Genomic DNA, 16,096 nt, shown 5'->3' with positions numbered 1-16,096 from the left:
AAAAAAAAAAAAAAAAAAAAGTCACTCACTCTGCTGCTGTTTCAAAATTTCAATGTTCGTTTTTGCACACCCTCCCCCAACCCCCAAGCCTGTTTGTAAGGAACTAAAACATTACATCTGGTGAACAGCAAAGATTTCACTACACCTCAAATGCAGAACACCTATGAAGCAGAGGAATGTTGGCTTTTTAAACAGAAGCAGATAAAAAAAAAAAGATGCAGGACCCCTTCAGTTCTTCACTAGACTTAGAAAAACTTTCCAGAATACTGCTTCACACTATCCTGCAGCAAATCCTGAGCATTCTGTATCTGGTCCCGTGTTCCTGTAATGGTAATGATCCGATCTTCGGACCCTTCTAAAGGCTCATCAATTTTGATCGAAGCTCCTGACTCATGATGGATTTGTTTAATCCGCTGACCACCTTTGCCAATAATAGATCCAGCCAGATCTTTGGGAATAGTTACTTGTGTAGTAATAATAGGTCCACCAAGATCACCGTATGAGCCACGACCCCCTGCATAGGGATAACCATATCCAGAGCCACCCTGTGGTTCATAAGCCATCTGCCACTCTGACGGGCTCCATGTATCTACTGCAGAGTTCCAGGTTTCATCAGCACTGAAACTAACCACGCCATCATAACAGTCTCCAGCTCTCCCTCTTCTGTCATAGGCCATTAGCTCTCCTCCTCTAGGTGGTGGTGGTGGAGGAAGAGGAAGATTCCGAGCTCTGCCACCACCCGGGCCCCCTCGTCCAGGAGGAGGTGGAGGAGGTCCTCGACGAGGGCTCATATCATCATAATCCCTTCTGGATGGAGGCATGGGACACCCACCCCGACCAGGGGGCATTCTGTCCAAACCACCTCTTCCCGGCATGGGAAATCCCACGGGACGTCCACGGCGGTCATCAAACATCATTGTAAAACCACCATAATCATAGGTTTCATCGTAAAAATTGGGATCATAAGGCTGAGCATGTCCTTTGATGGGAGACTCTGATATAAGATCAAGGATGATCTTTATGCACTCTACAACCCTATCAGTAAAAAAAAAAAAAAAAAAAAGTCACTCACTCTGCTGCTGTTTCAAAATTTCAATGTTCGTTTTTGCACACCCTCCCCCAACCCCCAAGCCTGTTTGTAAGGAACTAAAACATTACATCTGGTGAACAGCAAAGATTTCACTACACCTCAAATGCAGAACACCTATGAAGCAGAGGAATGTTGGCTTTTTAAACAGAAGCAGATAAAAAAAAAAAGATGCAGGACCCCTTCAGTTCTTCACTAGACTTAGAAAAACTTTCCAGAATACTGCTTCACACTATCCTGCAGCAAATCCTGAGCATTCTGTATCTGGTCCCGTGTTCCTGTAATGGTAATGATCCGATCTTCGGACCCTTCTAAAGGCTCATCAATTTTGATCGAAGCTCCTGACTCATGATGGATTTGTTTAATCCGCTGACCACCTTTGCCAATAATAGATCCAGCCAGATCTTTGGGAATAGTTACTTGTGTAGTAATAATAGGTCCACCAAGATCACCGTATGAGCCACGACCCCCTGCATAGGGATAACCATATCCAGAGCCACCCTGTGGTTCATAAGCCATCTGCCACTCTGACGGGCTCCATGTATCTACTGCAGAGTTCCAGGTTTCATCAGCACTGAAACTAACCACGCCATCATAACAGTCTCCAGCTCTCCCTCTTCTGTCATAGGCCATTAGCTCTCCTCCTCTAGGTGGTGGTGGTGGAGGAAGAGGAAGATTCCGAGCTCTGCCACCACCCGGGCCCCCTCGTCCAGGAGGAGGTGGAGGAGGTCCTCGACGAGGGCTCATATCATCATAATCCCTTCTGGATGGAGGCATGGGACACCCACCCCGACCAGGGGGCATTCTGTCCAAACCACCTCTTCCCGGCATGGGAAATCCCACGGGACGTCCACGGCGGTCATCAAACATCATTGTAAAACCACCATAATCATAGGTTTCATCGTAAAAATTGGGATCATAAGGCTGAGCATGTCCTTTGATGGGAGACTCTGATATAAGATCAAGGATGATCTTTATGCACTCTACAACCCTATCAGGTTTTCCTCCAATAAGAACAACTCTGTCAGAGTGGATTGAGGACACCATTCCTGGAAAAGCTTGATTGTTGTCTGAGTGTTCTCTCAAAGTTCTTTGATTTTAGCACCTTTGACCCCAATAATTCCTCCAGCCAGACTCTGCTGAATCAAGAGACTCAACTCGCAGTCAACGTCGCTTCCTTTATAGTGTTGGTAATTTAAGCATTCCACAGCATCAGATTCGAGTGGGAGCTGGCTGGTTGCAGTGGGTGATGGCAACTGCAGGCCCTCTTCCAAGATAAGGATGATTTTCTTCAGAATTTCTCCAATTGTTTCAGTACCAGCACTGTTACTCAATATGCACTCGGGGCCACTGCTGTCTGTGACTCAAACACTGGCATTGTAGTCTGTACGGAGAGCCTTAATATTCTTGCCTCCTTTTCCAATCACTGCCCCAGCATTCTTGCTCTGAAGCAGAAGGTGTAATTCAACCATCTCATCAGTGTTTCTAGATCTTTTAAAAGCTTGTTCGTCTTCCATATCTTCAGCAGGGCGTTTACCTAATTCACCATTGGTTTTGGTGTTGGGAAAGTTTCCTCTGGCTGTTCAATTTCCATTTTCTTGTATTAAAGGGGCACACCAATCAGTTATTAAATATATCTTTGCAGGGCAGAACTGAAGTGTTCTGGGCGGGACCAATTGACACCCTTGCGCTGCAGTAGCGGGGCAAGGCTACCGGCCCTATGCTGCTGTGCAGCCTCAGCCGGTCACAGCTAGACAGAGAACCTACCTTTTGTTCTTATATTTCAATAAGGAACTGGATCTATTTTTCTGCTATCACACTATGGGAAATTTACCCAATAATCATGGATGGTATAAATGAAAATGAAAGATAAGTAGTTCTCAGCATCAGGACTGTGAGATTCTTTCCTAGGCACACTATTTGGGTACCCTGTATCCACACAAATTTCCCATTACTATCTCATTTTGGTGGAAAGAGCACTGAACTAAATGATCAAAAGACCTAACTTCCCACCCAAGCCCCACCAGCTGTGTGAATTTGGCCACATCAGTTAAACTCTCTAAGTCTTACCTTCTTTAAAATAGAAACATTAATATCTACCCTGCCTGCAATATCTTAGCAAGTAATTATAAGGATTAATTGACAATATGTGTGAAAACTCTTCACAGGTTCCAAAGTGCTTGGCAATTTCTTTTCTTTCTTTAATTGAGTTAACATTGGTTTATAATATTATGTAAGTTTCATGTGTACATTATATTTCAACTTCTGTATACATTACAATGTGCTCACCACCAAAAGTTTAGTTTCCATTTGTCACCATACAGTTGACCCCCTTTACCCATTTCCCACCCCTAATCCTTTCCCCTTCTGGTAACCACTACTCTGTTCTACATGTTTGTTTTTGTTTGGTTTGTTCATCTATTTTTGTTTTGTTTGTTTGTTTTAGATTCCACATGAGTGAAATTATATGTTATTTATCTTTCTCTGTCTGACTTATTTCACTTAGGATGATAATCTCAGTGTCCATCCATGTTGTCACAAATAGCAAGACTTCATCCTTTTATGGCTGAGTAATATTCCATTGTATATATACTGTGTATATATATATATACCACATCTTCTTTATCCATTCATCTGTCAGTGGGCACTTAGGTTGTTTTCTTATCTTGGCTATTGTGGACAATGCTTCAATGAACATAGGGGTACGTATATCTTTCTGAATTAGTGTTTTCATGTTCTTTGGATAAATACCCAGAAGTGGAATAAATGAATGATATGGTAGTTTTATTCTTAATTCTTTGAGGAATCTCCATACTGTTTTCCATAGTGACTGCACCAATTTACTTTCCCACCAACAGTACACGAGGGTTCCCTTTTCTCCACATCCTTGCCAACACTTGTAATATCAGGCCTTTTTGATAATAAGTGCTTGGCAATTTAATGGCCTTGGTATTCATTTTTAAAATATTTATTATGTATCAGGCATTGGACTAGACTCTTTTTAGATTCCACATGAGTGAAATTATATGTTATTTATCTTTCTCTGTCTGACTTATTTCACTTAGGATGATAATCTCAGTGTCCATCCATGTTGTCACAAATAGCAAGACTTCATCCTTTTATGGCTGAGTAATATTCCATTGTATATATACTGTGTATATATATATATACCACATCTTCTTTATCCATTCATCTGTCAGTGGGCACTTAGGTTGTTTTCTTATCTTGGCTATTGTGGACAATGCTTCAATGAACATAGGGGTACGTATATCTTTCTGAATTAGTGTTTTCATGTTCTTTGGATAAATACCCAGAAGTGGAATAAATGAATGATATGGTAGTTTTATTCTTAATTCTTTGAGGAATCTCCATACTGTTTTCCATAGTGACTGCACCAATTTACTTTCCCACCAACAGTACACGAGGGTTCCCTTTTCTCCACATCCTTGCCAACACTTGTAATATCAGGCCTTTTTGATAATAAGTGCTTGGCAATTTAATGGCCTTGGTATTCATTTTTAAAATATTTATTATGTATCAGGCATTGGACTAGACTCTAGGTAAATAGTAAAGGCCTAAATAGACATGGTCCTTGCCCTCATAGAGCTTACAATCTAGTGGGAAAGATGTAATTAAAAGGAAACTTTTAGTTTTAAACTTTTAAAAATGTGCAATATGCTATGAAGAAAAGGTTATGAGAGAAAATAACAAGAGAGACCTATGTTAGATTGGATAGTCCAAGAAAGGATTCTCTGAGAAAGGAATGTTTACTCTGACACCTGAAGGGTAAGAAAAGTGGGTTGCGCTTCCCTGGTGGTGCAGTGGATAAGAATCTGCCTGACAATGCAGGGGACACGGGTTTGAGCCCTGGTCGAGGAAGATCCCACATGCTGCGGAACAACTAAGCCCGTGTGCCACAACTACTGAGCACGTGAGCCACAACTACTGAGCCCGTGTGCCACAACTACTGAAGCCCACGCACCTAGAGCCTGTACTCGGCAACAAAAGAGGCCACTACAATGAGAAGCCCACACACTGCCATGAAGAGTAGCCCCCGCCCCCGCCCCGCTCTCCGCGCCCCTCCCGGGCGCCGGGGCGTCGGGGCCGTCGGCCTGCAGCCCTCAGTGCGTCCGCGCATGCGCCCGAGAGCGGCCCCGCGTCCGCCGCTCGCGGCTCGGCGAGCGCCCCGCGACACGGAGGCCGAGCGGGGGCAGGGGGCTGACCGCCATGACCCCCTGGAGCGCGGCGTGAGGGGACCGAGGTGAGCGCTGGCAAGGGCGCGGCGGGCGGGCGAGCTCGGGCGTCTCCGCGGCCTTTGTGTGTCTGCTCCCGGCCGGCCTGGGCCACCCCCGGCTCTCCGTCTCTCCCGCGTCTGCCTGTGTCTGTGTGTCAGCGCCGCTGCCTCCCGCGGGCCTACCTTCTGCTCGTGTCCGTGTCTCTTTTGGCGTTTTTGCAAAGCATTTGTCACCGTGTGTCTGTCCCAGTCTTGTTCTGCCTTTCTGTCACGTTTCGGCGTCAGAGGGTCAGGATTAATGTTGGTGTCTCAGTTCGCCAGGTGTCTCTAGTCTCTGTGCATCTCTCCCCGCCGTATTCCCATCTCATTTTTGTCCTGGTACCCATGTCCTCCAAGCCCGAGTCCCTCTCCGCGGGTCTGTCGTTTGGTCTAGGGTCTGCCCCTTACCCCAGGTTCTTGAGTTAGTTTTGGTGAAGAACCCGGCTCTGGAATCAGAGGTCCACTTTTTGCGAGCCTGTAAGATTTGTCAGGTGATTTATCACCAAACCTTAGTTTCCTAGTCTTGAAAATTAGTGTGTTTATGTTTCCTGCGTAATAGGGCAGCTTTGCCTAATAACAGAGGTGATGCTTTTAAGTGCCTAACCCTGGCGCGTAGTAAAGTGTGTAGTTAACTGCTGGGAGCTCTGGTTTCCATTATTTGTAGATTTTTTTGTTCCAGACAGATGACCTTTGATATCGTTTGATATCTGACTACCCCTTGGAGAATTTTGCCATATGATTTGTCTTTTATTCGATCTAGTAATTCTCTTTGGGCTAAGCAATTTTGAAAAACGTAGTCTTGTTTTAAGCAGTATCTGTGAAGTTTTAGTTTTGCTGTGAAGGTTGAATATATCTTCTAATGCCCGTTAATATAAACACACGGTGTTAAGATAGCACATTTTCTGATGGCCACCCTTTTAGAAATAGTTCTATTTTTTCTCTGACAATAATAGTAGCCAACGTTATTGAACTACTACCCACGGGGCGCAGTGCCAAGAACTTTATGTATCCATTGTATTTAATCAACAGTTCTGCCGGGTGGAATCTTTTCCTTCATTTCAGAGTTGAGCAAACTGAATCTCAAACCCAGATTTCATGTTCTTCTCCATTTTTCTTGTCTCTTATTTCCCTGTCCCAGGTTACTGCCTCTTTTCATTTCAGGGTCGCCGTCTTTTCTCGTTGCCCACCTGCTTCACTCTCTTCCCATGTTTCTTTATCTGTTTCTCTTGTCTTTGCCCAGCTCTCTCTGTGCCTCTTTTTCTTCTTCTCTCTCTTTCCCTTTCCTTTCAGTCTCCTACTGTTAGTTGTCAGATCAGCTCTTCGTCTTAGTGTGTCTGGCTGGGTCTGTCTTGGCACCCATGCCATCTCTTTTCAGCTGTTCACATCTGTCTCCAAGTGCGTGCTCTCCTGTGTTCAAGGCAGGGGCCAGCCACCTCCCTGGGGACTCAGGTTGTAGGAGATCTCCGTAGGTCTCTGCCTGTGGCTAGCGTGCTGGAAAGGTTGTAGACGGTGTGGTCAGAGCCTGCTCTGCAACTGGGCTGCTCCGGAGATGTGGTGACCTGCCAGTCCCTGCCGCGGCCTCCCTCCTCCCGCCGCCCCATCTCTGCATGCCTCGGAGGGCAAGCCCCCCTCCCCACCGCCAGCCACCATGTCGGCCTCCTCACTGCGGCGCCAGATGAAGAACATCGTCCACAACTACTCGGAGGCTGAGATCAAGGTTCGGGAGGCCACGAGCAACGACCCCTGGGGCCCATCCAGCTCCCTCGTGTCTGAGATTGCCGACCTCACCTACAATGTCGTCGCCTTCTCGGAGATCATGAGCATGATCTGGAAGCGGCTCAACGACCACGGCAAGAACTGGCTGCACGTCTACAAGGCCATGACGCTGATGGAGTACCTCATCAAGACGGGCTTGGAGCACGTGTCAGAGCAGTGCAAGGAGAACATGTACGCCGTGCAGACGCTGAAGGACTTCCAGTACATGGACCGCGACGGCAAGGACCAGGGTGTGAACGTGCACGAGAAGGCCAAGCAGCTGGTGGCCCTGCTGCGCCACGAGGACTTGCTGCGGGTGGAGTGTGCCCACGTGCTCAAGACGAAGGAGAAGCTGGTGCAGACCGCCACGGCCTCCTCCGCAGCCGTGGGCTCTAGGACCCCGCCCGAGGCAGAGCAGGCCTGGCCGCAGAGCAGCAGGGAGTAGGAGCTGCAGCTCCAGCTGGCCCTGGCCATGAGCAAGAAGGAGGCCGACCAGCCCCCGTCCTGCGGCCCTGAGGATGACGTCCAGCTGGCCCTTAGTTTGAGCCGTGAGGAGCACGAAAAGGAGGAGCGGATCCCCCGTGGGGACGACCTGTGGCTGCAGATGGCCATAGAGGAGAGCAAGAGGGAGACTGTGGGCCAGGAGGAGGGGAGCTGGAGCTGCTCACCGGAGAGGTACCCACTCGCAGTCCCGGTGCCTTTGACATGAGCGGGGTTGGGGGCTCTCTGGCTGAGGCTGTGGGGAGCCCCCCCATCTGCAGCCGCCCCGACGCCCACGCCGCCCACGCGGAAGGCCCCTGAGTCATTCCTGGGGCCCAGTGCCGCCCTGGTGGACCTGGACTCGCTGGTGAGCCGGCCAGGCCCCACGCCACCAGGAGCCAAGGCCTCCAACCCCTTCCTGCCGAGCGGAGGCCCAGCCACCGGCCCCTCCATCACCAACCCCTTCCAGCCTGCGCCCCCGGCGACACTCACCCTGAACCAGCTCCGGCTCAGCCCTGTGCCCCCGGTCACTGGAGCGCTGCTGACGTACATCTCTCCCCTTGGCAGGGGCCCTGGCCTGCCCCCCCATGATGCCCCAGGGATCTCTGGCCCCCAACACTAAACCCTTCCTCCTATAATCCAGGGCCGGAGGGGACTTCCCCCATTCCTGCTCCCTGGGCGACCAGTGTTGTCAATGCATGTGAAGCGGGGGACCCCTGCCCCCACCCCAGCGTCCTTCCCCCTCCTGGGGCCCACTCACACTACACCCTCTCCCCACCATCCCCGACCCTGCCTCCCTCCCCGGAGAGAAACTGGACCTGGGGATGGGGAGGGATGCGGTCGGAGGGGGACCCCTGCCCACAGCATTAGAAGGGGGAGGGACAACGGGGGGGTCTCCCCACCCATCTCCCTCCCTCCCAACGCCTGACTGGCCCCTCAATCAGTGCTTGAGCCTCCTCGTCCCCTCATGCACCCTCGGTGAATCCTTGGTGATGATTTTGGCAACTTCGGGAATAAATGGCAATTCTTATGGGAAAAAAAAAAGAGTAGCCCCCGCTCGCCGCAACTAGAGAAAGCCCTCGTGCAGCAATGAAGACCCAACACAGCCAAAACTAAAGTAAAATTAAAAAAAAAAAAAGTGGGGTCGAGGGGAATTCTAAGAAAAAGGAAAAATGTATGCCAAAGTCCTGAGGCAGCAATAATGCCTGATTTTATGCTGATCTAGAGTTTCTTAAAGCAGTTTGCCCTTACCTCATCCTATTGACTCCAGCATGTATAATAAACATTTCCAATGCTGGAGCTGCCACAGAGGTATATAGCACTGGGTAGATGTTCTCAGAATAGGATTCCAAGGAGTTATTTCCCCACTGGGCCTAGGGATTCTCATTTCCCTTAAATTTTGAGTGCTGGAAAACTGGAAGTAGAGATAGGTAGATAACATACATACATATAGAAATACATCTTATGTAAGCTAGAAGCCTGAGCCTTCAAGGAGAAGGTCGGCTGTTAAAGAGGAGTCCTTCACTTACCTCAGCTTTGCCCTGATTATTGAGGTCAGATGCAGTAACCATGAAGGATATGAACCCACCCCTACTCATTTTGACCAGTCATAAAAGGAGTCAAAGGCCACAAGCTGGATGTCCTAGAACCCTAAAATCTTAACGGCAATATTGAGAGGGATCTTCTTAATGGTGCTCAGTTATTTTGAGTACAAACTCTTGTCTTTGACCCTCATAGTGACCATCTGTATTCTACGGCTGGATGAAGAGCATTTTGTACCTCTTCCTTAGCAGGAGTTAATCATGAAAATTTGTTTCTTACACCTGGGTTCACACGGATGTCTAGATTGGGTAGCCCGACATCAACTACAGTCCTACCGATTTCTCATCCTTTTGTTCTTCACTCAGCAACCCCATTGCCATCCATGGTCACTGACTGTACTTTGGAAAGCTCTGTGCTATCTTGGAAGCTTTGCATGATATCATAAAACATCCCTGAACTGCTCCACACTCCAAGCCATACTTTGTTTTTTTTCTCTGGCCACACTATTACTAATTTTCACGTTACCTCGCTCTTTTCTTCACTCATCCCCTCAGCTTTTTGCATTCTTTAATGACTAATTTCCTTTTGGGGGGCCAGAAATAGAAAGAGTACCAAAGAGAATAGGTTGACATGATGATGATGAACTCTAGGCTCCAAAATGGGTTAAAGAATTAAATACAGATATAGAAAACATGCTTGTTAAATTTGCAAACAACTCAAAGCTGGTATATGATACGTAAGAGACATTAGAATTCAAAACCCTGTTGATTATTAGAACTCTGGACTGACTCCAAGAAGAAGCAAAGATGAAAGTAAAGTCCTGATTTTGGTCAGAAGAATCTTGTAAGTTGAGAATTGTGAAGACCTAACTTGTCTTCCAACACTTTCATTAGAGGCTTACCCAGCTTCTAACATGAGAACCTGAGGTTAGGGCCCCACCACTGGTTGTTGTAATAGCAGCACTGTAAAAAGGTGCCTCCCTTCCCTTGTATTCTTTAGATTTCTCAGAGTCTTCCTTTCACTGTACTTCTTCTAATGGTTTGTCATCAGAATCTTCACAATCATGAAAGAATATTGCCATACAATATTGTGAAAAGCATTTGGAGTGCTTCCTCTTTGTTTATATTACCGCAATTTGTGGCACTGTATACTGTTTATATAACAGGGAAAAAATTCTCCCCTATCCTCTGTTGTGGTTAGACATCTATAATAGTATGTACAGTTTTAGGCATCACATTTTTTTTAACATCTTTATCGGAGTATATAGTTATCACATTTAAGAAGTTTACTCAGAAGAGATTATCCAAGACAGTGAAGTGTGCGAAAATTTTAGTACAAAAGGAAAGAAAAGAGGAAACTGGTGTGATTGGAAAGGTAATAGTTCAAATGGAAATGAAAGCAGTGGGTGGAATTGGAGCCTGGACTTTAGAAGTTCTGACTTGATCATGCTTCATCTGCATTTTAGAACGGGAGACTATTTGACTCAGTTTATTCATAGACTCTCATAGAATCAGCCAGTATTCTTAGTTACAGACGGACAGGCAAATATAAATGTTAATTTAATACAGAACTCTATTTTTTTCCCGTGGCTTTTATCACTTTAATAGACCACATTTCCATTTTCCTTTTTCCATCCAACCAAAGAGGCAGCCTGAGGTATAAGACAAGTTCCATCTTCTCCTGCTCCCCAAAATTTCAGGAACCAGTACTCTCCTCCCTACTTTGTGTTCAATTATGAAAACAGACACTACCATTAAAAGCCTCTGGGGGAATTCCCTGGCTGTCCAGTGGTTAGGACTCAGTGCTTTAAGTGCCATGGGCCTGGGTTCAATGATCCCTGGTCGAGGAACTAAGATCCCACAAGCCCCACGCTGTGGCTGGGGAAAAAAAAAGACTTCTGCTCACAATATTGTGGCAGCCATCGGAGCGTTATTAACTCTAATTGGTTGACAGCTTCTTTCCATTACTAAAGCTTCTCTGAATTCAAATAACAAGTCCAGAAGTCTAGATCTGAAGGCAGTTTGGGGATTTGGAAGTAAAGTTTGGTCAGCTTTGAAAACCCACAAATATGCTGCATCAGTCCATGATTGATCATGGAGAAAGCTCTAGACACCATGGACAACCAGGGTTATGATAATGGGTTATGGTGAAGGCAGATCTCCTCTTAGAATCTTAAAAGGAATTCATACAACTGAAGATCCTTGGCCTATAACTCAGTATTTCTATGCTGGATCTTTGTTGCATATTGGAAGATGAAGAAACGGCATGACACTTGGGTTCACTTATTAGTATGACTTAATCATGGTTTTACAGTCATAGCCTGTAAGCATTTTATATCTTCCTCTGTTTCCACACTGTCAACATGGAAGGCCGTAAGTTTGTGCAGAACAGCTGTACAGAGAAGAACCAGAGTAATCAGAGGCCCATGGCAATAGCGTTAAAACTAGATGCCTTTGACTTGGCACAGGGTAATTGAAGACAAATGTTATATGACCTTTTAAATAGTTACATAATATAATAACTTCTTTTTTCTTTTACTTATTTATTATTATTATTTTTAAGTTGCGTTGGGTCTTCATTGCTGCGCGCAGGCTTTCTCTAGTTGCGGCGAGCGGGGGCTCCTCTTGGTTGTGGTGCGCGGGCTTCTCATTGCGGTGGCTTCTCTTATTGCAAAGCACGGGCTCTAGGCATGCGGGCTTCAGTAGTTGTGTTATGTGGGCTCTAGAGCGCAGGCTCAGTAGTTGTGGCGCATGGGCCCAGTTGCTCCGCGGCATGTGGGATCCTCCCGGCCCAGGGATTGAACCAGCGTCCCCAGCACCAGCAGGCAGACTCTTAGCTGCTGCGCCACCAGGGAAGTCCCTCAAGTTCTCTTTAATGGTGTCTTGACTATTTTTGGTCCTTGGCATTTCAATATAAATTTTAGAATCAGTTTGTCAAGTCTCACAAAAATGAGTAAATAAGTAATTAAATTAAATCCAATCAAGATTCTGATTGGGATTGAATTCAATGTATCAATCAATTTTGGAAGAATCCACATCTTTTTAATATGGAGTCTTCCAATCCATAAACATAAACATAGTATATCCCTCCAATTATTTAAATATTATTTAATTTTTCAGTACTGTTTTATAGTTTTCTGCAAAGAAGTCCTGCACGTTTTGTTGTTGCCACTGGATTCATTGCTAGATAGTTGATATTTCTGATGATATTGTAAATATATATATTTCAATCTTTTTCTAAGTCTGCTGCTGATATGTGGAAAAGATACATTAATTTTTATATATTGACCTTGGGTCTCTCTTTTTTCCCCTTTAGTTTCATGAAAACACTGCTCCACTTATCTGGCTTCGTGTCCCGATGTTCAGAAGTCTAACAGCAACCTGATTTTTTTCCTTTGTGACTTTGTCGTTTTGCCTGGGGACCCAGTAGGAAGCTTCGTAAGGCAATTGCTCCCTCACATTCCAGTGATCTCCAGACATACTTTCACACACTCAAACCTGCCATCCTAATTACTGTCATCATTTTCTGACCCACAGGTCTCTAATATCCATGTACTTCCTAACTGTCTTCTTGTTTTCCAACCTTGACTTGACCACTGGTTTTTTAGTAACTCTAGGGATTTAACTTGATTTCATCTTGATAGCTTTTTTTTTTGGCGGTATGAGGGCCTCTCACTGTTGTGGCCTCCCCCGTTGCGGAGCACAGGCTCCGGATGTGCAGGCTCAGCGGCCATGGCTCACGGGCCCAGCCGCTCCGCGGCATGTGGGATCTCCCAGGACCGGGGCACGAGCCCGTGTCCCCTGCATCGGCAGGCGGACTCTCAACCACTGCGCCACCAGGGAAGCACTTGATAGCTGGTTTTTATTCAAGGTTTGCCTTGCATCTTCTAGTTCTGGTTTATCTACTCCTTTTCTGATGATCAAAATAGCTGAGTGATATTCTACTTTAGTTTTACTGTGTCTGAATGTAACAGCTGAGACTGTAATCCAAGAAGGTAAGTTTCACAACCTAGTACTACCTGTTGTCTGGAAAATTATGCTGTCAACAATATATTGATTTTTTTAAGTCTTTATTGAATTTGTTACAATATTGCTTCTGTTTCATGGTTTTTTGGTTTTTTTGGCTGCGAGGCATGTGGGATCCTAGCTCCGCCACCAGGGATCAAACCTGCACCCCCTGCATTCACAGGGGAAGTCTTAACCACTGGACCACCAGGGAAGTCCCCAACAATATAATTTAAAATGTTTAAAGAAAGAGAAAAACAGTGGCTGTGATAGTAGCAAAGGGGAGTTGATTGGCAGAGTGCCAACGCTGAGGTCTCTTTTGATACTATTTGGTTTGGAGCCTTAAAAGGACATTGATACAAATATCTTCTTTTTTAATAGTTAAGAAATAAAAGAGGAAGTTTTAAATAATGGTAGAACTTTTGAGGGAAAAAAGGCCAGGAAACCTCTGAAAAAGTCTATTCATTAGAGAGAAAACCTAAGTGCACACCAGTTTTAATGAAGCCTTTGCGGGGGAGGGTGGCGCAGAAATGGTTTTCAGGGGACTTCCCCGGTGGTCCAGTGGTAAAGAATCCACCTTCCAAAGCAGAGGACGCGGGTTGTCACATGCCGCAGGGCAACTAAGCCCGTGCGCCAGAACTACTGAGCCTGCGTGCCACAACTAGAGAGCCCACGTGCTGCAAACTACAGAGCCCACGCACTCTGGAGCCCTCACCCCACAACTAGAAAGAGAAAACCCGCATACCACAATTAGAGAGAAGCCCATGCACTGCAACAAAGATCCCTCATGCTGCAACTAAGACCCGATGCAGCCAAAAATAAATAAATAAAAATTTAAAAAGAAATGGCTTTCTAAAAATGTAGGCTATAAATAGAGGGTTAATAGGGTTAATGAAGTGAAAATCAATACCAAAGGTAGTTCAAAATTGATAATAGAAAATGAGAGATAATAGAACAAATAAACGGACCTTTAGGTCAGAAGACCTAAAGATAGTATCTCAGAAGAAAGGCTAGTGACCTTTTTTAGACAATTCTTCCGAATATATTTTTCAAATATTATTCTAACTTCTATGTAGGGAATGATGACGATTCCCTGATCGGAAGCATAAACTTGTCCAATTAGCTAGGCAGTGAAAAGCTGATGTTAGGCCATACTTTGTAACTTTCTAAACTGCTAATAGTGTTAGTCATCCTAATGGTACTAATTGCTAACTGTCTAGGTTGTAGCCCAAACAGTGTTTTGCAAGTCACTTGCTTAAAACTCAGGATGCATTTTCTTATAGAGATTAGACATGAGGTTAGGCCCTAATGACCACAGAAGCTCAATAAATCCACTCTGTACTTGAAATATAATGCAAATGACATTATTAACCCTAACCATCAGGTGTAAGGAGGTATGTAATGTGCTTAATGTCCTACCTAGGACTATAGTCTCCCATCTGGGATCTTGGCATACAAGAGACTGCCTGAGACATGGTCTCCTGGAGGGAAGGAGTGGGTCATGTGGTTGGATCGGTTGGGAGGAGTAAGAACAGGCTTAGAGCTCCAGAGGGTTAGGGTCTCCCAGAGGTTGATTCCGGACATAATTGTACATTCCAGGCCAAACATCTAATTACTGTCTTTATATTTTTAATAGTTTAGGCACCCCAGGATAAACAACAATTTCCTACACATAACTTCTTTTTTTTTTGCTTGAGAAAGATGACTTCTGTTTAGCTGTTTTAGCTCAGTAACTTTTGGTGTTGCCCGGGTAGTTCTTACCTGTACTTCAGCTTGCCTTTCTCTTTTGACATTAAGTAGCTGTTTTTGAAGAGATTTTATCTTTTTTCTTCCATTTTTCTCCCTGGGAGAAATAAGAATACTTTGTGTTTAGAGTAGTGCTTCCCAAACGTCAGTGTGCACAGGGTTCGCCTAGAAGCTAAGAAAGGGATTCCTGGGCTCCACCCCAGAGATTCTCATTCATTTGGTCTGGGTTGGGGGCCCTGGAATTTGTTTCTCTACCAAGTTCCCAGGTGATGCTAATGGTGCTGGTCCATGGAGCAAACTTTCAGTAACACTTTAAAAAAAGACTGTGTTATATCTAAAACAGCTGCTGCTGAGAAAAGGCTAAGAAGAGGAAGAGGAAAAAGAAGACTCCTTTCTATTCTGAGCACTTCTCAATAACCTTATGTGGTAGTCTTTATCATTACCCCTATTTTACAGATGAGGAAAATGCATGTAGAATGCTGAGGTAACTTGCTGTGGAGGACATGAGAATGTTCCTCACCGACCTCCAAGTACAGGCAATGTAAGCAAGTAAGGGTCCCAGCTCTAGGCTCTGAACTCCTTCATTGTGTGTGCTAGAACAAGAGAAGCCACTGCCATGAGAAGCCCGTGCACTGCAATGAAGAGTAGCTCCTGCTCAACGCAACTAGAGAAAGCCCGTGAGCAGCAGTGAAGACCCAACGCAGTCAAAAATAAATAACTAAAATAAATAAATTTATAAAAAAAGCATGAACTTAACTAGACTCTTGAGATTGTCATTGCCAAAACAAACCGTAGATTATGCACTACCCATTTATAGTACATATATTGTACTTTATATATTGTAGACACAGATAACTGAAGCCCAGAAATTGAGTTATGTTACCAGCAGAACTAGGAATAAAACCCAAATTTCTGACTTCTAGTTATCTTCATTCAAAAGCAAAAATTTGATTTGCTTTAGAAATCTAAGACTTCCAGTAAGAATTTTATAGAATTTTAAAATGCAGCAAAGCAAATAAAACTAAAATTACTCTGACCTGGCAATAATATTATAGAAATGAATTTTGTTTTCCCTCTCTTTGCCCAAAGCTTTCAGGAGACTGGTGAAAGTGCCTGAATCTTGCAACTCCTGCATGGTTTCTGTAATTACATCACTGAAAAATTGCCTGTAAGGAGAAACAAAAAAGATGAATCAATAAGATATATTTC

At 45.0% G+C, this 16,096-nt stretch overlaps 1 protein-coding gene and 2 pseudogenes across 1 annotated transcript in view; all 3 read right to left on the bottom strand.

The window, feature by feature from the left end:
- DRC9 (dynein regulatory complex subunit 9) overlaps nt 1-16,096 on the bottom strand; it is a 41,663-nt gene that overhangs the window by 15,295 nt on the left and 10,272 nt on the right. The window contains exons 5-6 of the mRNA XM_024754769.1: nt 15,925-16,053; nt 14,903-14,984 (exon numbers count right to left, since the gene is read on the bottom strand). Of these exons, the coding sequence (XP_024610537.1) occupies nt 14,903-14,984; nt 15,925-16,053 (211 nt within the window). The remainder of the gene's footprint in view (nt 1-14,902; nt 14,985-15,924; nt 16,054-16,096) is intronic.
- On the bottom strand, nt 60-1,034 carry LOC112406095 (heterogeneous nuclear ribonucleoprotein K pseudogene; annotated as a pseudogene).
- Nucleotides 1,098-2,681, bottom strand: LOC112406093 (heterogeneous nuclear ribonucleoprotein K pseudogene; annotated as a pseudogene).

Source organism: Neophocaena asiaeorientalis, unplaced genomic scaffold, assembly GCF_003031525.2.
Source record: "Neophocaena asiaeorientalis asiaeorientalis breed wild unplaced genomic scaffold, Neophocaena_asiaeorientalis_V1.1 scaffold423, whole genome shotgun sequence".
NCBI lineage: Eukaryota > Metazoa > Chordata > Mammalia > Artiodactyla > Phocoenidae > Neophocaena > Neophocaena asiaeorientalis.
Note: the sequence above shows the minus strand (reverse complement) of the source record. Positions and strands in the feature narration are given on the sequence as shown.